Source organism: Podarcis bocagei (assembly GCF_964188305.1).
Source record: "Podarcis bocagei genome assembly, chromosome: 7".
In the NCBI taxonomy this organism is placed as follows: domain Eukaryota; kingdom Metazoa; phylum Chordata; class Lepidosauria; order Squamata; family Lacertidae; genus Podarcis; species Podarcis bocagei.
The window spans coordinates 18,643,515-18,669,279 of NC_138132.1; the positions used below are offsets into that span (position 1 = coordinate 18,643,515).

General features: G+C 46.1%; 1 protein-coding gene across 2 annotated transcripts; it reads right to left on the reverse strand.

Moving 5' to 3' along the window:
• Positions 1 to 2,627: 2,627 nt before the first annotated feature.
• Positions 2,628 to 25,277, reverse strand: LOC308592227 (B-cell receptor CD22-like). 2 transcript variants are annotated; one of them, XM_081203516.1, is made up of 14 exons: positions 24,968 to 25,277; positions 21,255 to 21,312; positions 20,357 to 20,770; positions 18,487 to 18,783; positions 17,820 to 18,080; positions 15,889 to 16,149; positions 14,112 to 14,372; positions 13,244 to 13,504; positions 12,244 to 12,504; positions 11,428 to 11,527; positions 10,386 to 10,449; positions 9,642 to 9,799; positions 8,536 to 8,608; positions 2,628 to 4,634 (listed from the first exon to the last, which is right to left on the reverse strand). In XM_081203516.1, exons 2-14 carry the CDS (start codon positions 21,286 to 21,288, stop codon positions 4,470 to 4,472), a joined length of 2,610 nt encoding a protein of 869 aa, XP_081059642.1. In that variant the 5' UTR covers positions 21,289 to 21,312; positions 24,968 to 25,277; the 3' UTR covers positions 2,628 to 4,469. The 2 variants fall into 2 exon arrangements, with proteins under 2 accessions (XP_081059642.1, XP_081059643.1); XM_081203517.1 differs by lacking the exon at positions 14,112 to 14,372 and having other exon boundaries at positions 24,968 to 25,276.
• Positions 25,278 to 25,765: the final 488 nt, after the last annotated feature.

A 25,765-nucleotide genomic window follows, 5' to 3' on the forward strand; every position in this document is an offset into this window, starting at 1 on the left:
GCAGCATAGGTGTTTCTTTTTAACCCTTTCCAGTCCATGATGCTTACTGTAGGTTGTTAGGGGTTTGAGGAGGTCAGTTCCCTCATCCCGCCCATCAATTCACCCAGTTTCCTTCCCCATCCATAACAAAAGCCTGCTGGATCAGGCCAATGACCCATCTAGTCCAGCATCCTGTTCTCACAATGACCAGCCAGGTGCCCATGAGAAACCCATAAGCAGGACCTAAGTGCAGCAACACTCTCCTCTCCTGCATTTTCAGACATCCTGTGATGCCCTGGGATTTGGACTCGGATGCTGAACCTGAGGGATCCCAGCCTGCACAGGATTCCCCGCCTCCAGAACCAGCTGGGCCTGAAGGGTCCTCACCTGTGCTGGATCCTCAGGTGCAGGCATCAGCTGAGTCTGCTCTGGCTCCTGAGGGGATGGAGGACCCATTGCCTGCAGATGCTCCACTCTCAGCCCTGTCAGAGGCAGCTGAGGTTGCCTCTGGGTCCGGTAACCCTCCAGCCTCTCCTGAGATGCAGAGGCTCAGGGCAGAGAGGTGGAGGGAACTAAGTTCCCGAAGGAGGAGTGCTCGCCTCCAGGCCAGGAGAGGCGAGTCACCAGAGGATTGGGGCCGCCCTATGCCTTGGGGCAGATAAAAGCCGGCCAGCCCCAGTCCGAAGTTGCGGGAGCAACATTGTTGGTTGCTAGTTCCTGCCTGAACCTTGTCCTGCTTTTCTGCCAGAGCTCCTGACCTGCTCTGGCTCCCTGCTTGCATGCCTGTTCCTGACTTCACCCGGCTCCCTGCCCTGCACCCAGCTTCACCTACTATGGACTGCCTCCACGTTGCACCTTTGACCACGGACTGGACTTGGACCTTGCCTCTCGGGTAACCCACGGGACCAGCACACATCCAGTATTCAGAAACATTACCACCTCCATCTATGGAGGTAGAACATTGTAGCCAAGGATAGCCTTATCTGCAATGAATTTGTCCAATCCTCTTTTAAAGCCATCCTAGTTTTGAATTGTGGTGCTGGGAGAGACTCTTGAGAGTCCCATGGACTGCAAGAAGATTAAACCTATCCATTCTGAAGGAAATCAGCCCTAAGTGCTCACTAGAAGGACAGATCCTGAAGCTGAGGCTCCAATACTTTGGCCACCTCATGAGAAGAGAAGACTCCCTGGAAAAGACCCTGATGTTGGGAAAGATGGAGGGCAGAAGGAGAAGGGGACGGCAGAGGATGAGATGGTTGGACAGTGTTCTTGAAGCTACGAACATGAGTTTGACCAAACTGCGGGAGGCAGTGGAACACAGGAGTGTCTGGCGTGCTCTGGTCCATGGGGTCACGAAGAGTCGGACATGACTAAACGACTAAACAACAAAGTTGGTGGTATCGCCCTTTCAACTGTCACCTCAATATTTTGTAGATCCCAAAGAGTCATAGTCCTTGCCATATTGCTAAGAGGGTTTTAATTATCCATCACTATTTATTGCATTGTATCACCCTTCCTTTTGTAGAACATCTTCCATCGGTATGTGCATGTGCGTATCATGGGAACCTCTCAAGTATTTAGAAGCAACTCCCTTAGTTTTTGCTGGCCCCAATTTGCTGCCAAACTGATATGGCTGTCACTCAACCTTCTGTGTTGGCTGCTGCAGGGAAGGACAGTAGCTGAAGACAGAAACCTATTTTCCATTTTGATACAGGGGATTACATATATAAAACAGTGTGTGAGTTTCCATTACGTACTACTCAAACAGTAATGTATTTTAAATGAATTGCAGGATGGCATACGACACTGAGGAACGTATGCCAGGTATCAGATATATGCTATCCCCATTTGCTGGAAGCATCATAAGGAAGGAGGTGGTTATTGATATTACGTACATTTGCGGTGGACCTGTACACTAGCCTTGACATTTTAGAACAAAATGAATGGGGTTATTGAGATATGATACCTGAATTCAAGCTGTTCTGGGAACCATTAGTATTTCCACCATGTGATACAAAGGATATATAAGCGGACTGCCATAAACTTCTTTCAGATACAATCAGTGCTGCTAGGAGAAAGTTTTGCAAAACATTGGAGACAACTGCTTGTTCAATCAATAGACAGATTCAAAAGCAAACTCCATGGATACACTTGCATGTCAGAACTGATGGATTACATCTGAGTGACAGAAGGAAGGCAAGGCTGTAGCAATACCTCTCAGAACCAGATGTCTTGTCACTGACCACATAGGGCTCATAGGTCCACGAATGTGACTAGAAGAAGAAGAAGAAGAGTTTGGATTTGATATCCCGCCTTTCACTCCCCTTCAGGAGTCTCAAAGCGGCTAACAATCTCCTTTCCCTTCCTCCCCCACAACAAACACTCTGTGAGGTGAGTGGGGCTGAGAGACTTCAGAGAAGTGTGACTGGCCCAAGGTCACCCAGCAGCTGCATGTGGAGGAGCGGAGACGCGAACCCGGTTCCCCAGATTACGAGACTACCGCTCTTAACCACTACACCACACTGGCTCTCCAGGAGCTTAGTAATGGCTGTGGCTCAGTGAGAGTATATATGCTTGGTTGGTATGCAGTATGTCCCATGGTCTCTTCAGTACATATGTATCCTTTGGCCCAAGGAGGACAAATGACCAGTAGTTTAATCATTTCTGATAAAGCGCACACTTAATGTAGCTCCTAAGGTGCACGGAACCCGGACACACAGCTTTGGCAAAGAAATAGCTGGCATCGCCGCCCCAGACTTGTGCCCCAAACTAGGCTGTTGGTACAATGGTGTGACCATGCCCCCCTTCAGACTTAAGTACCCCTTGCCTGATAGGGCATGCACAAGAAACTTGCGACCTACACAAGATGCCTGCCTCTTCCAGCCCTCCTGGTCCTTGGAGACTGTGTGGAAGGGGGCAGCAAGAGTCTCCTCCTCCACTTCTGACACCTCCTACCTCATCTCCAACTGCTCGGACTCTCCCTCTTCCTCCAGCCCTAGCTCATGCCTCTTGGGTAGCACAAAAGCCCATATATCACCCTTCCCCTCCCCTAGGTCAGCCTCTGGCCCTCTTGCCTCTGCAAGAAGATCCTGGCAGTATAGGTGAATGTGTCAGTTTTAATTTCTCTCTGTTTCTCATTCTTTCCAAGCTCAGTTCTTCACATTTTTCACATCAGTCCTCATGAAAATTCATAACCCATTTTAGTGTGAATCTCTCCAAAATGCACATATTTGTCTGCAATTTTGCCTAATGCACATTTTGCAAAACAACTTCCCTTTATATACTACATTTTCCCATGTTGTTTTCACTAATAGATGCGCGCACGCACGCGCACACCTGGGTGGTCCACTGTGGTCTTTCTCTCAAGGTTTCATGGTCTTTTATGGCAGCCCTCAGCAACATTTGATATTCCCGCACAGCCTTTGCACTGCCTTCCCAAAGCCAGGTAAGCAAGGCAGTGGGCTTTGAGAAGGAGGCACAAGGGCTCTGATGGGGTCCTAGAGTCCTCCCACCTCCTTCCCAAAGCCAGCATCTTGCTTACTCAGCTTTGGGAAGGTAGAATAAGGGCTGACAGGGGGTCAAATGTTGGCCTTGTTTCCCCCCCCCCTTGCACGACAAGGCAGTGTGAGGCCCACAGGCTTCATGTCAAAGTACCCTTGTGGCCCACTTGATATCAAAAGTTGGGACACACACAGAGATATATATGCCCACTTTGCATATACCTCTTTATAGGTGTCGCATGGTTGGAGAACTGCATTGCAAAATTTGCAGAAGTGAGAATTTTGAGGGACAACTGTGTTTCGGTTTGTGTGTGGCTTTGGGAAATGAGAATTCTTTAAGTTTACCGTAAAACATGATCTGAATCAAATATCTTCCCCATCCATTTCAAGGTACAGTGGGACCCCACCCAGTTTGGGAATCCCTGAACCAAATGCAACCATAGCTGAGTGGAAGGATCCACGCAGAAGTTCGATCTGTGGCATGTCCAGTTCAAAGGATCAGGCAGCAGATGATAGGAAAGACCTCTGAGCCTGCAGAGCTGCTTCTAGCCAAGACTGATGATACCGGACTGGATGAATGAATAGTCTCACCTGGAATATACAGAGAGCAGTTTTCTATGTTGCAAGTATGGATTGACTTGTAGGAAGGAAGGAAGGAAGGAAGGAAGGAAGGAAGGAAGGAAGGAAGGAATAGCAGATCTTTCCCATATGATCCAATGGGAAAGACAAGACTTGGGGATACTGATCTTGATCACCAATGAAATGTGTTGATAGGTGGAGCGCTGTGCTGGCAGTGATGCACCATATCTATCTAAACCTCAGCCTTGCTTGTCTCCCAGTACAGCCAGATCATCTGCACTACCCGCTCAAGTTCTGCTGCATTTGATTGCAAACAGCAAGCTATAATACAGGCCCAGCCACTGGCACCACCTCAACAGAGAGGGGAAAGAGTCTAGGAGTAGTTCCTGATCTCTGCTAGTTCCAAGAGGATCAGTGCTTCAAGGATGCATACTGGATGCTCTCCTCCGATTCAGAGTCTGTTTCAGAGTCTACATAGGTGGGGCGAGGCCGTGGGCCCAGGTTCACCAAGGATGAGTAATGCAGTTCCTCTTCACTCTTGTTCACCACGTTCTCGTAGTCAGGTTTGGTGTCTCCCTAAAGCAGAAGGAGATACACGTTGAGGGGAAGGAGTGTAGCTTAGTGGTGGAGCAGAGGGTCTACTCTAAAGGCAAAAGGTCTCAGATACAACCCCTGGCATCACACAGGGCTGAGAAAGAACCCTGGCTTCAAATTCCAGAGAGCTGCTACCAGGAGACCACGGGTAGGCAATGTGGTATCCTCCAGATGTAATTAAACCCCACTTCCCATCAGCCCAAGCATGCAGGACCATTGGTCAGGAAGATGATGGGAGCTGTAGTCCAACAGCATCTGGAAGGCACTCAGTTGGGGAAGACTGCTCTACTGTGTTAGAGAGACCCAGGGTTACACTGAAACAAAACTCCAAAGAAGGTCAATAAATGCCCATTTTTCAAAATGCAGTATTTGGATAGAGTTGTATGGGGGGGTATCAAAATGTTGCAATTTGCCTGTTTTGATTGGATAACTGAATGAATGAATGAATGAATGAATGAATGAATGAATGAATGAATGCATTATATAAACTGGAGTACATTTCATTGCATGTCATCTACCAACCTTAATACGTCAATTGTTGGCTAGTATATTGCAGAAGCAAAACTGGTGGCGGCTGCATAAAAACTGTCCTGTGAGATGCTGTCAAATAGTGACCTCTATTGCACAGCTGAGGAACCTGTAGTCCTTCCAATTCTGTTGGACTACAGCTCCCATCATCCTTGACCATTGGGTGCTCTGGCTGGGGCTGATGGGAGCCGGAGTCCAACAACCTCTGCATCCTTGCTCTAATACTTATAGAATATCATAAATGGTCAAATATTAGCTGCTGCTAGATTATAGCTGTTAAAATCATGCCTAATATCAAACACTGTCCGCTGCTGCAGGTTTGCATTGTCAGGTATTATCTTCTGCATGCCAGGTGCTGTCAGAATCCCGACAGCTGCAGAGAATGTCCATTATCAAAATCTGTGGAGAAGAAATGCTGACAACAAGGGTGGCGTTTGTTTGATCTTTGCAGCGCACACATAGCAAGCTGCCTTCTACTGAGTCAGATCATTGGTCCATTTACTGTACTTCAGTGTTGTCTGCAAGTACTGTCTTTCCAGGGTTTCAGACTAAGAATGCTCCCCAGCCCTCCCTGGCCCCATCAAAGCTCAGTAGCATAGAATCTGCCTTGCATGGCAGGTTCAATTCCCAGCATCTCCAGGGCTGGAAGATAGTCCTGTCTGAAATCCTGGGGAGCTTCTACTAATCAGAATAGACGAGGGGTAGGCAACCTAAGGCCCGTGGACCGGATGCAGCCCAATCGCCTTCTCAATCCGACCCACGGACGGTCCGGGAATCAGCATGTTTTTACATGAGTAGAATGTGTGCTTTTATTTAAAATGCATCTCTGGGTTATTTGTGGGGTATAGGAATTTGTTCATATTTTTCCCAAAAAATATAGGTAGGTAGCCGTGTTGGTCTGCCATAGTCAAAATAAAAAAATTCCTTCCAGTAGCACCTTAAAGACCAACTAAGTTAGTTCTTGGTATGAGCTTTCGTGTGCATGCACACTTCTTCAGATGCACACATGTGTATCTGAAGAAGTGTGCATGCACACGAAAGCTCATACCAAGAACTAACTTAGTTGGTCTTTAAGGTGCTACTGGAAGGAATTTTTTTATTTCCCAAAAATATAGTTCGGCCCCCACAAGGTCTGAGGGACGGTGGACCGGCCCACGGCTGAAAAAGGTTGCTGGAATAGACACAGAGCTAAAAAGGCCAATGGTTTGGCTAGGTTTAAGGCAGCTTCCACCCAAAGCCTTGGAATATTTCGTAGAAACCACTTACACATTTTTCAGGGTGCTCGCTGCAAAATTAAGGGCTAACAGCTTAGTTTTTTCGTGTGTTTTTTTAAGGACCACAGTTTTTCATGATACTACATCTGCATTCCCACCCAGCTAAGCTACAACAGGTATCCCTATGCAATTGATAAAACTTACACATTTTGGATTTAGTGGTTAGGCTTCCTGGATGCAGCAGAGCATCCTTCCCCACCTCAGTGCCCTCCAGACATCATTGGAGTGTAACTCCCACTAGCCCCAGCCAGAATAGCCAACAATCAGGGGTGGTGTGATTTGTAGCTTCATTCGAAGTGCCAATTAATACAGATATAGGTTTGTTCCCCTTCCCCATCTTTAGGGCAGGTCTTCCGCATGCCCCAACACGTTTATTAAACAGTTGCTTGATCAGACTTCAAGAGATTTCTCTCTTCTCTCTCCCATCTCACCACTATGGCAAGGAAAGCCTCCTTTACCTATTGAATTTCTGCTTCTCATGCAGATAGCAGAAGGCACTGGCATACTGTAATGATTTTAAAAAGTAGCACAGCTAGTAGGAGATGCTGTTGACAGTGCATATCCCTGGGGCCGTGTTACGCTCTGCAGAGATTCTATCTGGGCCTTACAAAGGAAACACATGCTCGTCTTTTTTAAGAAAAATGGTTTTCACTTCAAGGAAGACGATTTCTTGTAAATTGCCAACAAGGGGGTGGGACAGCATAAGAAACCAGAAGCTGAATCAAGACAGCATGGCCCTGTGCATTAGCAAGCCTGATGATATGAGTTTCAAAGCAAATTAAAATTTAAAAAATAAATGGTACCCACTCAGTTCAGTTTTCACTTGTCCTAAAACAAATGCCATGAGCAACAAATCACTATGAAGGCAGTTCACTATCTATCCAGAAGTGGATTACCTGGGAAGGTTAGAGATGGTTTACCTTTCTCTCGTGGTTGTGACATTAGCCCAGCTAATTAAAGGTATCTGGCATTTTATTTTGCCAGATTCGGGTGCTCTTTGTTTTTGAAGGTCCTTTAAAACAAAAACCACCTTCTCAAGTTGCTTTACAAAAACAGGGTGGGATTAAATTTTTTCATGACTCCAAAGGAGGCTGCTACTAAGGCAACTTCCCTAATCTGATGTTCTCCAGCTGCTTTGGACTACAACTCCCATCATTCCTAGTCAGCATGGCCAATCATCAGGCATGATGGGAGTTTTAGTCCAAAACAGGTGGAGGGTACCAGGTTGGGGAAAATTGTGTCAGGGCTTCTCCTGTTCTGCTCTTCTCGCCACACACCTATTCTACAGCTGACCACAAAGTTGAGAAAAATATTCTAGTGACAGCTTGAATTCCCTGTACTAAACTGAAAGCCGCAATTCTCTCTCTCTCTCTCTCTCTCATATATATTTTGCATTTAATTTTCTGTTTCACAATTTAAAATTCTCATTTTACACCCTTGAGATATCCATGACTTCCATTCTTCTCTTTCCATGGTTCATTTTACGTATAATAAATCCCTGCACATTTTACAAAAACTATACCAATCGGTGTTCCGTTATTGCATCCATCAAAACTTATTTGCACTGTTGAATTTCTTTTAATGCTGACAGCGTACACAGTTATTTCCCATATATTCAATAAACGTTCATTGAAAGCCGCAACTCTCTGTGATGCTTTAAAAGAGGCAGACATGTTGCTCTTAAACCTGTTTCTCTACAGTGTGAGTCAAACTGCCGTTTGCAGTCTGAATGACAACCAAAGTTAGTACAATACTTGAAACATTGGTCCTGCTTGTGTTGGGACCAGACCCCTTTGAAGCCCCTACCTCCACCTTGCATGGACCAAACCTCACAGCGTTTTGGAGTTATGGGGGACCCCTTGGGAGGACACCCTCCATGGTCCTCTTTCCCTCGGTGAGTCTGTTCCTCACCACAGCAACTCTAGGGTTCTCTAGTGGAGAACCTGCTAGGATGTGGGCCCCTGGGATACGTCCAACCATATGTCCAGACATGCCAACCATAGGAGATCATGGGCTACAATACTGGGGAAGCCAGGTCATTCACACATCCCATGGGATTCTGTCTTACAATGAAGATGTACCTTTGTGGGGAGCTGGGGTTTCTTTACCACACTGTAGATCACGGCATCATCCAAAGGCTGCGGTGCTTTGACACTGTAAAGAATTGAAGATTCCAGTTAGAAAAGCATTTGGAGTATGGAAGAGGAATTTAGTGCTTAGGCTGCCTGAGTGCAATATAGCAGCCTTTGTCAACTTTGTGCCCTCCATTAGACCACAGCTCCCATCATCCCCAGCCACCATGGTCAATGGTGAAGGATGGTTGGAGTTGTAATCTACATCCAGAATGCACTATGTTGCATTTTGTTGATTTTCAGTGGGTGGGTTCCTTACTGACTTTATACACTTTCCCATTCACAGGAGATGAGCAACAGAAGTACCAGATGCAAAGAAGAACCGGGGTTGCTGAGTCTTTAATCATCATGCAAATGATGTGGTTTCAGGATGGGCACATTTTCCCCACCCACCACATGAGAAGCTGTACCAACTGAAATCCCCTCTTCTACACCAGTGATAAACTCACAGGAGCTCTGGTGACCTCCTTTGTACCTGGTCCATCATAGGGAAGGAAGGAGAGAGAAAATATGGGCATTGGCAGTGTATAAAGGTAAAGGGACCCCTGACCATTAGGTCCAGTCGTGGCCGACTCTGGGGTTGCGGTGCTCATCTTGCTTTATTGACCAAGGGAGCCGGCGTACAGCTTCCAGGTCATGTGGCCAGCATGACTAAGCCACTTCTGGCAAATCAGAGCAGCACACGGAAACGCGGTTTACCTTCCTGCCTGAGTGGTACCTATTTATCTACTTGCACTTTGACATGCTTTCAAACTGCTAGGTTGGCAGGAGCAGGGACCAAGCAACGGGAGCTCACCCCGTCGTCGCGGGGATTCGAACTGCCAACGTTCTGGTCGGCAAATCCTAGGCTCTGTGGTTTAACCCCGAGCGCCACCTGTGTCCCTTACAGGCAGTGTATAGAAAGGGCCTATTCAGTGGTGGCTCCTTGCATGTGGAAGCCCCTTCCTACTGCAGTTCATCTAAACCCATCACTTGTCTGACTCCCCCTTCTTCCAAAAAAAGGCAATGTATCTACCACAGCTTCCCGCAACCCTCTAGTCTGCTCCCCATCATACCTGGCATAAACAGTGCGTTCCTCGGACAAACTTGGAGGGAACCTGAGTGCCGCATAAGAAATTGAAGTTTCTGCACCCTGGTTCAGGAATCCAATGGAGCCATCTGCTCCATTTTCTCTCAGCCTGTTGTTACCATTACACAGTTTTTCTCCCTTGCCCTAAGAAACAAAGCAGTGTTTACTCTCTTGCCTAGGACACCTTCATTTTCTCTGCAGGGACATATATTCCACCTGCCCACCCACACCTCCATACAAAGGATGAGAGGCTCCTGTGCCTTTTGAGATGTATTTCACAGGGTGTCCCATGTGTCACTCAGGGCTGAGAAAAGCCACCACTCCTGAAATTCAGAGCTACCCTGCCTCTGACTGTAAAGGTGGAACATAGTCATTGTGGCTAGTACTGACTGATATCTCCCATGAACTTATCTAATTCTTTTTCAAAGCAAGGGGGCGGAAAACCAATTCCCACTGCACCACAGTCCCAAGCGCAAGGCTGGAGGGATGACTTCCAGAGGTTGCTACTTGCCACAAGGGAGAAGAAGCAACCACAGTCATCATACTTGGGACTGTGGTGCAGCTTCATCTAATTTGTCCTGTTAATTCATGCTGATCGTCACGACTGCCAGCAACATCTAGAGGTCATTGGCTGGTCACAGAAGCAGCCATGTCACTTGTTATTTGCAAACAGATTCAACACCCTCACCCTCCAACAATGTAATGATGCCAGTGGAAAATAAGACTTAACCTTCTTCACAAAAAATGAGCCTGATCTCCGTGCCCTTCCAGTGCCCGGGTCTAATGTTTTCTTCCTGCAATGGTAGAAAAGATACAGTTCTGTCCCATTGGGGCAGTTCGCCAGAGGACTACCACCACTTCCAAATCCCTTCACCAAACAGATTTAATCCAGTGAAGAAGAAGAAGAAGAAGAAGAAGAAGAAGAAGAAGAAGAAGAAGAAGAAGAGGAGGAGGAGGAGGAGGAGGAGGAGGAGGAGGAGGAGGAGGAGGAGGAGTAGTTTGGATTTGATATCCCGCTTTATCACTACCCAAAGGAGTCTCAAAGCGGCTAACATTCTCCCTTCCCTTCCTCCCCCACAACAAACACTCTGTGAGGTGAGTGAGGCTGAGAGACTTCAAAGAAGTGTGACTGGCCCAAGGTCACCCAGCAGCTGCATGTGGAGGAGCAGAGATGCGAACCCGGTTCCCCAGATTACGAGTCTATCACTCTTAACCACTACACCACACTGGCTCTCAATTTGATTATAAAATCCATACATAATTAAATGCACAATAATACAATGCCAACAGAAGAGGGAAGCCTACCTCCTTCAGAAACACCACCAGTTAATGACCTGCCTGGGTCAAAGAGGCTCTCCCCACCAGCGGCGTAGCGTGGGTTGTCAGCACCCGGGGCAAGGCAAGTAATTTGCGCCCCCTAACCCCTAACCTGCCGCCGCTGCCAGCTTCTTCTTGCTGCTGCCTGGTCTGGTCTGGTGTGGTTCTCTCCCGCGCTCAGCGCTGCACTGGGTGGCCGCTGCACTGTCCCTCCCCCAAATAGTCCCTCGCTCTCTCTCCGCACCGCACGCCTGGCACCCACCCCCTCCACAGTGGGCGGTGACCCAGCGGCTCAGATCGGATTTGCACAGCCAGCACTGCAGTGAGAGAGAGTGAGTGAGCCAGGTAGGGGCAGAGAGCTGCGAGTGCGAGCGCCCACCCCAGACGTTGCGCCCGGTGCGGCCGGCTCCCCCTGCACCCCCCACGCTAGGCCACTGCTCCCCACAACCACTTACCATCTCTGCACCACGTGCAACAGCAATCCCAGGAGGAAAACCGCAAATAGGACACTGCCCAGGCCAATCAGGGCACGCTTCAACACAGTAGCTCTGCTGTCTACATGACACAGAAAGGGAGAAAACGCAGAATTTGCAACACCTGGCTGTAACGGCGAAGAGATTGTTGCCTGATCCCAAGCAGGCTTTTGTTCAGTTGCACACTGAAGTCCACCAGGTTCCTCTCCTTGGCATCCATCTGCCTTGCAAGCGGTGAGAAGAGCCTGAGCTCAGCTGCAGAACATTGGCTTTGCATGCAGAAGGTCCCAGGCAGGGCTGTGTATACCCACTTTCTGAACCCCACCACCACCACCTAGTGCTCTGAGTTGGGATAACTCTGACACTACAGCAGATCTGCATAGATTAGCACTGGGGAACCTCTGGTCCAGGGCTCAAATACAGCCCTCCAGAACTATCTGTCTAGCTCTCAAGACTCTCCTTTGCCCATGCTCCTTGGTCAGGTCACAATACTCTCCCAAAATCACAGGTTGTTGGAAATGCATTGGCCATTATATCCATGGATCGTCCTTCCACAATAATTATCAACATACAATTCTTGACAAAGGATGGTCATGCAGCTACTAAAACAACATTTTGCAAGGTAGAATTCTTGACCTGCCATTAATAACTATTCTAAGGTTACCAGACATCCCCGTTTCCCAGGGACAGTCCCCGGATTTACAAATCAGTCCGCATACAAAATCCTATAATTCCTATTGAAGTTGAAAAGTGTCCCCGGATTCATTGGAAAAAATCTGGTAACCTTAAACTACTTACAGGACACAGTGATGCCCATGGGCGGTGACTCCTGCTCAGAGATGCTATTGGAAGGTTTGCAGTGATAGGATCCTGACTGGTCGACCTGGATTTTCTTAAGCTGAAGTATCTTGGAAGTTTCCTGGAGCCTCTGTTTGTTCCAGTACCATGTGTAAACATCAGCTGGTGGGGAGGCATCATTATCACATTTCAATGAGACACTCATTCCCTCAATGATAGCATCCTGGGTACTCAGGAGTAAATGGACATTGCGAGGCCCATCTGCCAAGAAGAAAGGCAGGGAAGATACATTCAGCACTGTCCAGTATTTGTCTTAAGGCTCTCAATATGACTCAAGGGTTACTGGTGCCCTTTAGGGCTTGTAGAGCAGAAGACAGAGAGAGACCAACAGTAGGTGAAGCCAGAGCTATTGAGAGGCAGATCCAACTTTTTACCTTGAATTTTGCCCCCATCCTTTTTCCCTGCTGTGTTCTAGAAAGGAAACAATGAAATGAAGGAGGGTGGAATGGACAGCTCTGGTTCTAATTAAAAGGCAAAGGTTGAAGAAAAGATCTTGGAAGCTTGTCCTCAGCTAGAAGCAATGCTTGGAGGACAGGCAGGGTGATGTGCCATTTGGTGGGGTGGGGATGCTGCCTCAGGTAGCAATAGCTGCTTAAGCAGACCCCACCTGCCCCACTGCCCCAATTTATTGACCCCGATTTCAGGTGAAATCTCACTGAAATTGGACAAGCTCTTGTGAAGTGCACAATATCTTGCATGGTTTCAGGCTAGATCTCACCCGAAATTGGGGAGAACTCGCCTGAAATCAGCACTTCTCCACCAGTGAAGGAAACGGCAGGGTAGGTGGTGGAGGCAGCGGTGCCAATGGCAGGGCAGAGTGACACTTCCCATTTTGGCTCAAACAGCGAGAATGGATGGGCCACCCCTGAGGACAGAGTAAGGGAATCAGGTACTTGGGGTGGGGTCCTCATCAGCCATCTCCAGCACTCTCCATACTCACAACGGACACTCAGCCAAACTGGTGAGGACTGTGCTGAGCCTACTTGGTTGCTTGCTGCACAATAGTAACTGCCAGAATGCTCAGGGGTCACTTTCGGGATGGTCACCGTAGAGTCCAGCTGCAGCTGTTGCCCTTCTTTGTACCATATGTAGGCGAGCTCCTCGGGGTTGGCATCTCTCACTTCGCATCTCAGCTTAACAAAGCTGCCTTCTTTGATCAGCCCCAGGGGTTCTCGCACAGCTTTCACATCCTTGGGACCAACTGCAGGAGGACAGACCAAAGGCAATGTATGAAGTGCCCCACCTGCCCTCGCACCTGAACACACATGCAAAACCCGCCACACACACAACAACCGCTGAATACAGATTCCTCTGCAGTAAATCTGAGTGATCAACCTCAATTTTCAGCTTGAAAAGCACATGCCTGCTGCACTCAACAGCCCTGCTTTGGGCTGTTGCCTTTTTTAAATAGTGCCAACAGTGGGTGCTCACCCCTTGAGGAGCATCAGAAAAAAACATTCTCCAAAATCTTTCTGCCATAGCAGGTCTGCCTGTGTAAGTTGCGACTGATAATGGCTCACAATTTCTATAGGAAAGCATCCTGGCCTCTGTCATGTATAAGGCTGCTAACAACTTGGGATCTCAGGTGTAAGATCAGTCTACGCTAAGAGGCTCTATATGCCAAAGAGTACATCCTTCTCGTGATTTGGCTAAGTTATTTAAGTTGAACCTGCAATTCTCCAAACACGTAGTGGAGCCACGTAGCCAGTGTGGCTCAAGTTTGTGAAATGACTGCACCTGCCTTCCCATCACCTCTCCCTCTGCTTGACTGGTGCATGTGTTGCAGGTCTTCCAGTAGCATTACTTACAGAGTGTTGTCACAGAGACGGGTGCAGATGCTGTACAGCTGATCTCGTTGCAAACTTGACATTTGTAAATGCTGACCTTTTCAGGTGATGCAGTAAAGGTGTACAGTTCCTGATTATGACTTATATGTTTTTCTGACTTGTACCAGTTATACCGTTTGGGACTGGGGTTACTGCTGCCCACAGAGCAGTTCAGTGGGACAGTGTCTCCTTCTGTTATGGGCTGACGGCTATTAAGGGTAAGCTGGACATTCTTGGGAGCATCTGGAAAATCAAATCAATGCTTTTTTTATTCCCGAGAAACATCATCCATGATGTGCATAGTTGAGAGATGTGCACAATAATCAGTCACACACAAAATAGCAAAGAATGAGCATAAATTCCTATAAATACAAATGTTGCACATTGACCAGTTAATATTGATAATCTCCAAGTTTTTTATGTGCACAGTTGCTGGTCATTTTCCAGAAGTATTTCATTTCTACATTTATACCCACTTTCCAAAAGTTAAGTTATATTCACAATAACATGGGAAAGGTTGCATCTTAAAGATTGTAGTTCAATCTCTGACGTCTCCCACAATCTACTGGGAAGAGTTACTGTGCCCACTAGGCCTGGAATCCTGAGCTGTTTGTTTCTTTGAATAAAGAGTTAACTTCACTGACATCATGTGAGTTATTACTGACCAGCTCCTGGCACCTGCCCTGACAGAATCGCTACCCAATTTCCCAGTCCCACTAGCATGATCAGCATCATTCAAATATCACCAGCAGAAGCATGGGAGCAGTCAACACACATGGGCTGCTAGTCTGCCGCACTGTGGATGCCCCCAAGTAGAAATTATTTAGGAGCAGGTGAGCAAGAAATTGCTTATACTGAAAATGCAGTGGTGGCCTTGCACATTCAGATTTACAGCTTTTAAAAGGAAGGGCCATAGCTCAGTGGTAGGGCATCTGTCTTGCGTGTGGAAGGTACCAGGCTCAATCCCCAGTATCTCCACACAGGGTTAGGATAGTCTCCTGCATGGAACTTTGCAGAGCCATGGCCAGTTTAGACAACATAGAACTAGATGGGACCAGTGGTCACTCTGTATAAGGCAGCCAACTCTGTTCTTAACTGAAGGATTCAATGGCCTTAATTCACTCTACACTAGCCAGCAAAGGAGGATCATGAACATGGAGAACATCAATAGAGGAAGGTTGGTGGTGCCCAACTCTCTCCATAAGCTCTAACCAGAGAGTAAAGGAATCACCCGTCCACCTCCGCCAGCATGGTATTCAAGGGCTGTGCACAAGCAGGATTGGGACAAAATTCACTCAAGGTGGCTGGTGCTACTATCCCAATTCAGCTTGCAGAAATCAAGCAGAGCTGCTCGTTTATACAAACAGCCTTGCTTGACCTCTCATTGCATCCCAAGGTAAGAGCTTCAGGACAGCCCATAGGAATCAGGCCAAAGGCCCATCTCACAGTGGTCAATAACCAAGATGCTTATGGGAAGTCCTTAAGCAGGACATGAACACAAGAACACTGTCCCCACTTGAGGTACAACAAAGCTGTCATGTCCAGCTGCCATTGATAATCTTCTCCAGCAAATACGCCCAACTGTCTTTTAAATTTGTATATGATGTGCCACATACTTTGCATGCAAGTGGTCAATATTCCTGGTACCTCCAGGGTTTTTATAAGGATCAGGTGGCAGCTGATGCAGAGCACAGCTATGACCCTGCCAGTCAAAGTCCAAGCTACAGACCCTTCACTTCCTGAAACTGAGGTTACTTACACTGAACGTCCAGGGTGACGGATGAGGATGTTGAATTTCCAATGGTGTTCCAGGCTATGCAGTAATAGGTACTGGAATCTCTGGCCTGGATCGCCTCAAAATGCAGCTCCTTGTCAGTTCCAATTATGCCAGACTCCCTATCTTTATACCAATCATGGCGGTTGGTGGCAGGATTCCCTCGGGAAGAGCACCGCAAAACCACGTTGTCCCCTTCTTTGATTCTCCCTGGTGACACGTCAATCTTCACATCCTTTGGTGGATCTGGGGTAGAGAAATTATGGACACTTAAATCAGGACTCTTGTTTCAGGGCAAGAAAATGTGTGTGCTTCCTTGGGGGACAAGAGAACTGTGAGAGAGTAACGTGTGTATTCAGGGATTGGTGAAGGTAGCAAAACTGGCCGCACCATATGGAAGGGTGAGTCAGCCCACTCCAGGAGGGACATTTTGAGATACTGTTAGAAGACAGATCATTACTATGCTGATGATGACTGCTGTTGGCATCCACCTGTCTTGAGAGACAACAGAGCGTGCTTCCATGGGTTTAGTCAAATCGCTGTGTTAGCAGCATCAAAGTGACCTCCATATGACGCGAGCCTGGGCAGTGGGTATGGAGGTCCTGAGCTGCCCTGAAGAGAAGACCCCCTTCTCCGACTTGCTTGTGTGGTCCACAAGAAAGCAGAGCAACATGTTTGGCACCAGCTTGGCTGCAGGAGTTGCTGGAAGGAGGCATACATGGCACCATCTAACCACCATAGAGACTCCACTCTGGATCAGAGTTTTCCTTCTCCTAGATGGGCTACGTTCCCAGGGTTGATGAGCCCATCTGTCCCCCACTCCCCTCTACAGCAAGTGCAGAAACCGTCTGCTTGACCATTGGACCCACTTTGGTCTCATCTGTTCAGTCTGCCAGAGCCTGTCTTCACACACAGGGGAAGTCAGAGTAAGACTTCACTTTTATCATCACCATTGACTGCCATCTCTGCTACCACCGTGTCAACAGAATCACTACTGCCCCCTCTATCATCATCATCATCAGTTAATTAACTGATGGTGATTATGATGTTTACTGCTGTGGTATTAATTTGGCCAACCATTATTTATTTACAGTATATATTTTCATCCCACATTTTCCTCCCAGGAGCTCAAGCTGCTGCGTCTGGTTCTCCACCTCCCCATTTCATCCTCACATCAATCCTGTGAAGTAAGCTAGGCTGAGAAATGGTGACTGGTCCAGGAACACCCAGTGAACTGCATGTCTGAGTGGGGATTATAATCCTGCTGCTGAAGATCCTGGTCCAGCATGCCACATTAATCAGGGTGAGCCAACCCAACCCCAGGAGGGAGATTTTGGGATAGCATTAAATAATTTTCTCATCATATCTGTTATTTCTCATTTGGGGGTGTTGGGAAAGTCCACAGAAACGTGTTCAGATACTGCAGTTTGGCACCTATGGGGTTAAATGAGGCCATGTCTATGCTTCATCCAGACCCAGCCAGCCACCAGCCAGCCCTGGATGCAACCCTGCCCATCTTTGAAGAAGAGAAGAGTTTGGATTTGATATCCCGCTTTATCACTACCTGAAGGAGTCTCAAAGCGGCTAACATTCTCCTTTCCTTTCCTCCCCCACAACAAACACTCTGTGAGGTGAGTGAGGCTGAAGGTGATCGGACTTAAGATTGTATTCTAAAGGTACATTTTATGCAAGACCAACAATGCAGGTTTACAAACTATATTGGTGTGTGTATAGAATTGGCTTTAAACAAGCTTATTCCTGTTTCCTGCCCTGATAGTCACACAGTGCATGAAAATCAGAAGGAGAATGTAGTTCTCTTCTGAAATAAGAAAAGTCCCTCAGAAGAGGAAGGAGGAGGCGAGTAATGTCTGTAAATCCTGATGGTCATCATTCACCAGCCCAACAAAGAAACTCACACTGGACATTGATGGTCAGTTCTGAGCTATCGGATCCAACTGTGTTTTGAGCTGTACAGCGATAGACACCAGAATATTGTTCTCCTACAGATTCAAATTCCTTTATTGGGCTCGTCCATTCATATTTCCGCACATCGTTCCAGTACCATTGGTATGTAACTTCAGGGTTGCTACTGTTGACTGTACACGCAAGAGAGAGTTTCTCCCCTTCTCGGACTGTGATTCCAGGCATAGCACTCAGTTTAACTCTTTTAGGAGTATCTGAAATAAATAAAATATGGAAGTCATAAGTACCATCAGAAAGTGACAGCAGCTGCAAGGCTGGAGGTCCTAGAATATAATCAGGGACCCTTAATTATAACCCCCTCCCATCTTGCAGGGATTCCCATCACATTTTGTACTCAATAACAGACATCCTTTCAAATGTGACAATCACATGCTTCTTGCTATTGTAAATGCCTAAGCCAGAGCCCACCATCCCTCACAAGATTCAGAGTTCAGACGATGGCTTTTCAGATGTTTCCTGGTCATTGACCGTATTAAAGATATTTGATTTGATTTGATTTGATGGCTTTTCAGAGGAACAGAATCTTGTGCAGTTCAGGCGGAATATATTTTTTCCAGATTTCCCCCACATAGCCCAGTTTCATCCCCCCCGAATACTCACATTTCACCTCCAATGTCATGGTGCTCTGGGATATCTCTGTCCCATTGTGGCTTTTTAGAGTGCATGTCAGCATTTTCCCGTGATCCTCCCAAGTTGGAGTAAAACTCAGAACAGTCTGGACTTTTCCATCTCTATTGGTTGTTTTTGGGGAAGACATACGACTCTCCTCCAAGCCGCTGAAAGTCAACATAATTGGCTCATCGGGGCAGTGGTAAAATACGCAGCAGGTCACTGTCACTGGCCTCTGTTCTCGGATTTGCGCCATTCTGCTTTCTATCTTGGGTTTGGGTGGTGACACTGCATGCAGAAATTAAAAAGGGAAATTCCAAGCACTGATCAGGCAAAGCTGTAGACCAGAGATGGAGAACTTGTGACTCTCCGCATGTTCTTGGACCCCAACTCCCATCAGCCTCAGCCAGCATGGTCAGGGGTGATGGGGGTTCTAATCCAGCAACTTCTGGAAGTTTAAAGGTTCCCCTCCCTGATCTAAAAGGAAGCTGTTGAGCAAAGAAGAGCCTTGATCATCTATCTCAAAATGGCAAGAAGCATCCAGGCCTTCTGTGATGCTGCACGTTAGCATAGTTATACCTGCCTCTGAGTTGATATTTGACAAATGGACATTTGCAGAAATGATTTTATTCTTTTTTTGCAGAACTTGCAGAGGTGGTTTTCTTGATTTGAAGTTCATATGAATTTTTTATTTTATTTTTTAAAGCTGAACTTGTGTATATACTATCCCTATATTTAACTTGCATGCCAATTCAGGGCCTTCAGGCTATAAAGCAGATTATAAATTTGTTACGTAGTAAAATAAATAAATAAATATTTGATTCTTTTTGCATAACAAAGTACTGTGGAAAACTCAGCGCTAGATACTGGCAAGGCAAATAAGAACACAGTGCATTGTATCTATAGTAGTTAATCTACTTAGGTCCATTATTTTCAATGGGTCTACTCTGAGTGGACTAACATTTGATGCAACACAATGTAGCTGATGAATGACACATTAGTTTCACACAAAGATGTGGCATGGCTGCCTAGCAAATACATTATTAGTATCATTGAACAAACCCTTATAGGAGGGGATTCCAGAAATGTTCTTCAGTTACCAGTCTACCCATTACTGTTAGTCTACTCCTGAGATCCCTTCCAGTTCCATAATTCTTTGATTCTATGACTCCTATAGGATTATAATTACAGCATTAGAAAACTGAAAGTTTAGGACTCCACCCGAAGACCTATTTATTGAGCGTTCATCTTTATAGTGGTATCTCGGGTTACATACGCTTCAGGTTACAGACTCCGCTAACCCAGAAATATTACCTCGGGTTAAGAACTTTGCTTCAGGATGAGAACAGAAATTGTGCCGCGGCGGCACGGCAGCAGCAGGAGGCCCCATTAGCTAAAGTGGTGCTTCAGGTTAAGAACAGTTTCAGGTTAAGAATGGACCTCCGGAACGAATTAAGTTCTTAACCCGAGGTACCGCTGTATTTCCTTGCATTAAACGTACGCAGAGTATATCCTTGTTGTCCATTTGTTCTGATTTGATCACAGGGCAGTTATGTATCTGTTATTCATATTGATTTCTTTATGAGGTATTTACTCATCTTCCCACATTAGTCATTTGCTCACCCCACACATTTCAGTGCATGACCCTGTCACTTGCCAAGCTACAGAAAGGCTGATTCTTTTTAAAAGTGAATTCTTGCACTAGGGCAACAGAGCACTTAAAAAAGCATAAATCTACATTTGTGGTATGCACTTGAATCTCTCCCACAAAACAGTGACAGTCAGGAGGTGCCCTTGGTTTCAAGACTACTTGACCACTTTGGCATGAATGGAGGACAAATCATCTCTGAAAGTTTCTTACCGTTAACATTAACAGCAGCAGCAGCAAACCACTTGTCTAGGCTATGTTTCATTCCAACGAAGCCATAAAGTCTTGCTCCACATGTGCCACTGTCATTTTTCTGGAGATGAGAGATCTTCAGGCTGCAGTTTCTGCTGGTTAAATTCCCAACAAACCTCACCCGATCCAGAAAGTGGGGACTTGTTGGAGTCAGGTAGTCCTTTGAGGCCGAAGAGCCATTGTATAACATGATACCAGTATAATCTTTCAGATTGTCTTCATACTTAGGGTCAAAATACCAAATCAGGAAGAAGTTGTCAACCCGAGCCTTATCATGCATTAGGCCGATCTTGCATGGAATCAGGATGCAGGATCCTTCCCAAGCAGCCAGATTATTCGGTGCAATAGTCAACATATTTTCCTTACCCAAGATACCTAAATCGGAGAACAACATGTGATATTTTGCTCAGCTGCCACCATGCATTCAGAAGGATGGTGAAAATGACCTGAAGGCAGTGCTCTCTAATAAAAAATAACCTAAACTTCTGACTACCTCTCCAGACTGGTGGCTTTTTAGCAGAAATATTCTGAAACATGTCAATAGCAGTGCATTTGTGGGGGATTTATACTGGACCATCGTCACATCATCAGAAGCACTTTTAGGGTGGCAGGAGTGGTGTGGTCCCACTGAGCACTACCCTGCAGGGGGCATCAAGACAAGTTTCAGAATGGAGCTACAGAGGTGGGGTTCATGGAATTTTAGTGTCACAAATCTGCTGAAATCTGCGAGACAAACATCCACCACTGCCTTCTCCTCATTCTTTTCTAAAGACCAAAGAGAGTAGTGGTGCTTAAATGAGACCAGAAGCCCAATTTGCTTTTGTTGACACAAATCAAACCTGCATCACACTTGCATTACCTGGAAGGAAGAGCAGACAAAAGAAACTCCTCATTGTGAATTCATGCAAGGGCCAAATCTGGAAGCAAGGGGGTGGAAATGGATTATTGATTCATTCAGTAACAGTTATTTACCATCAAAAATATATTCCCAGAGTCATAAGAATGTGTATGGAAATGTGCTTTTATGCACCTTGGTGGAAGGAGGAGAACCTGTCACAAGCTCTATTCCTGTCTATTGAGCTTCTTCTCCCATAGTACTCCTATGGGAAGGGCCGTAGCTCAGAGACAGAGCACATGATTTGCATGCAAAAGTCCCAGATCCAATGCCTGTCATCGCAAGGCATGGAGAGATTCCTACCTCAAGTCCTGGAGATTTGCTGCCAGTCAGTAGGCAATATTGACTTGAATGGACAAATGAGCCCGTGTGGTGTAATGGTTAGAGTGCTGGACTATGGCTTGGGAGACCAGGGTTCAAATCCCCACTCTGCTCTGAAACTCACAGGGTGACCTTGGGCCAGTCACCATCTCTTCGCCTTACCTACCTCACAGGGATGTAGTGAGGATGAAAGGGAGGAGGGAACCATGTGCACCACCTTGAGCGCCTTAGAAAAAGAAAGGTGGTATATAAATGTAATAAGTAAACAATAAATAATACCAATGGGCTGACTCTGTGTATGGCACTTTTCAATGTCCCTAACTACCGGGAAGACAGCCGTCTCCACTAAGTATAAAGGATGGGGGGGGGGATACAAATTCAAATCCATTATGTTCACAGGAGCCAGAAAGTTTTGCATGCTGCTGGGAGTTGTCTTTGAATTTCATCCTTGCTTTCATAAACAATAAAAATCACCAAACCAGTAGAAAAGAAAATTAATATTTTGTTTCTTTAAGCAGATTATTGGGGGAGGGGTCACCAAAGCAACTCTCCAAACCGCTTTCTGCCAATCAGCTAATGTAGTGCCCTTCCTATTTAACAGTAGTGTTTCCAGATATTTCAATACTTGTTGTCCAATCACTATAGAAATTTCTGCAAAGACCACAGTCCAAAACTCTGACACTTTGTCCTCCACCTGACCTTAAATTACCTCGGCTCCTTATATCCTCTCCAACAGGATCTCTAATTAGACACCTTTGTTTGAAACAGTCTCATAGCAGTCTTATACCATTTTTGCATTATTTTCAATGCATGTTCTCTCATGGTAGATAAAATGGATGTCAATGGGAACCTTAACCACATAGAAGTCCACCCATTGTCTTCAATCAAAACATTCCAGTCTGACTCCCACATCCATTTCTGGCCTTCTGCAGAGCCCATATCAATGCTCAGAAGTAGGATATAAATAGGAGACACCAACCTCTCCACTTCCCCCTCAGAGCTCAGAAATCCTAGCTTGAACAGCATGAGAGCAAGGAGACTTCTTAAGAACATTTCCAAAACAATGCAGCTATATTACATACAAAACTTACAATTCTAAATAAGGAGAAACCAAAATGGACCAATTTCACCAGCCATAGTGAACATGCACTGAATTTGCCTTGCAAAATTGAAAGCCCCTTTACAAACTCCTGCCTGTTTCGATCTGGCCGCTGACAGCTACTGCTTCTCCGCCATGCTGAGATGCTGCAGGAAGTACAGAGAAGCTTGCATCAGAAGACTTAGACATGGCAGGCCCTGTGACATCCCCCCTATGAGTGCAGGGCAGGGCAGGGGTCTCAGGCTGCCCCATCAGCTGTCCATCTTGTTTTACTTTGCCATCAGCCCCATCCTGTCTCTGTCTCCTCTTTTTCGCAGAGGCAAGACTCAGCAGACTGAGCTGCTCTACTAGAGTTCATCCTCCCCTTGCAATAAATAGACTTTGCAACCTGTATGCCTGCCCACCCCAGTTGTAGCATCCCTTACAGAGTCAGGCCATCAATAGGATGTGCAGCTATACCCTCCGACATTCCTCAGACGAAAACAGGGACATTCTATTTCACATCAGTTTCTTTAATTGAGCATTTCCTCCTGATCAAGTACAAAAGTTATTAGAGGAAGCAAACAAAACTGAAGTATTTTAAGCACAGAAAACTTTGAATTTATGTATTGCATTTGGGAAAGCCGGAGCTGGGGGGAAACAAAACCCAAATCAATAAATACAACTAACTGTGTGTGCATATACACACAAAACATGAACAATAAATGCAACATTGTAAAAATAAATCTTCTTCTTCTTTGGCGATCACTCGTAGCCAAGTAAGATTGTCTTCCATAGACACAGTTTTAACAATGAGTTGGTAAGTGACTGTGGAGGCCAATTCCGGACCCACATGTCCTTCCACAGTGCGGACATTGGTTTCTTGGGCCGGAGTTGATCACAGACAGACAGACAGACAGACAGACACATGGGTGAAAAGAGTTCTGAACCGAATTCAAAGGCTGCTTTTGGTTCGACCTCCCTAGGGTTGGGAGCGAAGTTTGGTTCAGTCTATATTTTAATGTTCAACTACCTACTTCTCATTTCCTGAAATAAAGTGTTGACCAAAACTCAGCTATCCTTTGGCCGTTCTCCAAATGCACAAGTCTTCCATCAAAACGCCCATTTAAAATGCACATGGAGGGGGAAGTATGCATTAAAATGCATATATTGGTAGGAATGACCACATGAAAAATGCTTTCTGTTAGGTAAATTTGCTTGGAAAACTGTATCTATAAGGCAAAATGGCATACAAAGGTGTACAATTTTTAAAAAAGATACTTTAAAGGAAAAAAGCAAACGAATGTGGAAATGTGGCAAACCAAAAATTAAGATTGGATACATGAGAAATGGAGCGAAGCCAACTTCAACAAATCCGACTACCGCATGACCTCCTACCAATCTTTCTAACACTTGGGCCAAAGAACAGTTTGTATTACCTGTGTAGCTGTATCTTTAAGTGAAGGGAATGGAAGGGTTTTCCCACCCCCACCCCACCCTGCTACACATTTGACAGCATGATACTGGATCCAGATCGGAACCCAAGAGGCAGGGAGGAGTGCCTGTTAGAAGGCTTTAACTGTTTGCTTCAAATCTCAATCAGAATTGAGAGTCCCAAACCTACGCAACTGAGATAAACAAAATCTTGTTTTACTTTGCCAATTGCAGGTGAAGAGAAGCCACAGTGGGGGGTGAAGGGTTAACACTGCCTTGTTTCCTGATTGGGTCCCCCACAGTGACAATCTGTGTAAACAATCACACCTGCATTGAAAGGCACAGCTATGTAACATTTACATCTCCTTTACAGAGTTTCTCCCAGCAGGGAAGTGATGGGAAATGTTTCCCCAACTAAAACCCTGTACATTGGGCTGCTGTCTGGAGGAGACAGTTTGCCCAGGGACCTGCCAAACCTACAGCCAGCCCTACATGGATCACAACTGCTAGTTGCCTTGTTCACACAATAGACTGAACAGAGGTGCCAGCTGCCTCTACACAGTACAAGGGTTTGCATGAAACAGTTTGCATGCGTTGATTTGCAAAGCTCCACTGTTGTGTACACAGACCCGACTCCCATTGAACATTAGATGTGAATATCTGCGAGTGGGTACAGCTCAACTGCCTAGCTACACAGGTACACAGATTGTACCCTTGCTGTGTGTCACCTGCGAACACCCCTGGTGAGACATCCCCTTATGGGTCATTCATCAAAAAACCCTTAGAAGATCAAAGCTCTCGAGTAAGAGTTATTTCCCTAGGAATCATTCATTTGTATTCCTACCTGATAGTGAAGATGCAGGCGAAGGCTGAGGAGCTCAGCTTAGCTGCGTTAAGAGTGCCCTTTCAGGGCTGAGTGCAACTGTTTGCCAGGGTCCGATTCAGCCAAGCTGTGGTGGCCCAAAATAACAATAAACACAGCAGCAACTAAGGCTGTGCATCTGTCACAAGAACTTCCCTCTTTCTACCCTGAGCAGAAGATCTGGGGGCATCTGGTTCTGCTGCTTCAAGCTTGGCTGAGTCTCTGCGGTTCAGGGTGAGGTATTTTTGTTAGAAGAGTAGCCTACCCACGTTGCTGTGAGTTTGAGACCGGAGCAATGCATGGCTGGTCAGCAGGAACCCCTGACAGCAGAGCACCATCCAATGTTTCATTTAAGGAAGGGGTGGGCCCAAACATCAGCTGCAGGCATCTGCCGGATTTCATGTGGGTGGCAAGAAGGGGGGGGTGAAGAAGGAAAAACAGGGTAGCAGAGAGAGGGTAGCAAAAGTAACTCCATAGTGACCAACATAACATTTGTATGCTGCTTTGCATAATATTTTTTGTTTTAGCTAATATTATTGGAACTCCAGTTAAGATTAAACTGTTTCTGTGTTAACTGGCTTAATCCTCAAGCTGTATGTCATAGTTTAAATGCTTTCTTTTCACAGTATTTTAAAACTGATGTGACCAATATAACAATTTTGGAGCCTCCAGAATTCCATACCCTCCAAGTGTCCCTATTTTCCAGGGACAGTCCCGAATTTACAGAAGCCGTCTCAGTTATTGATTTGATCCCTGGATGTCCCGCTTTTCTTTAGAACC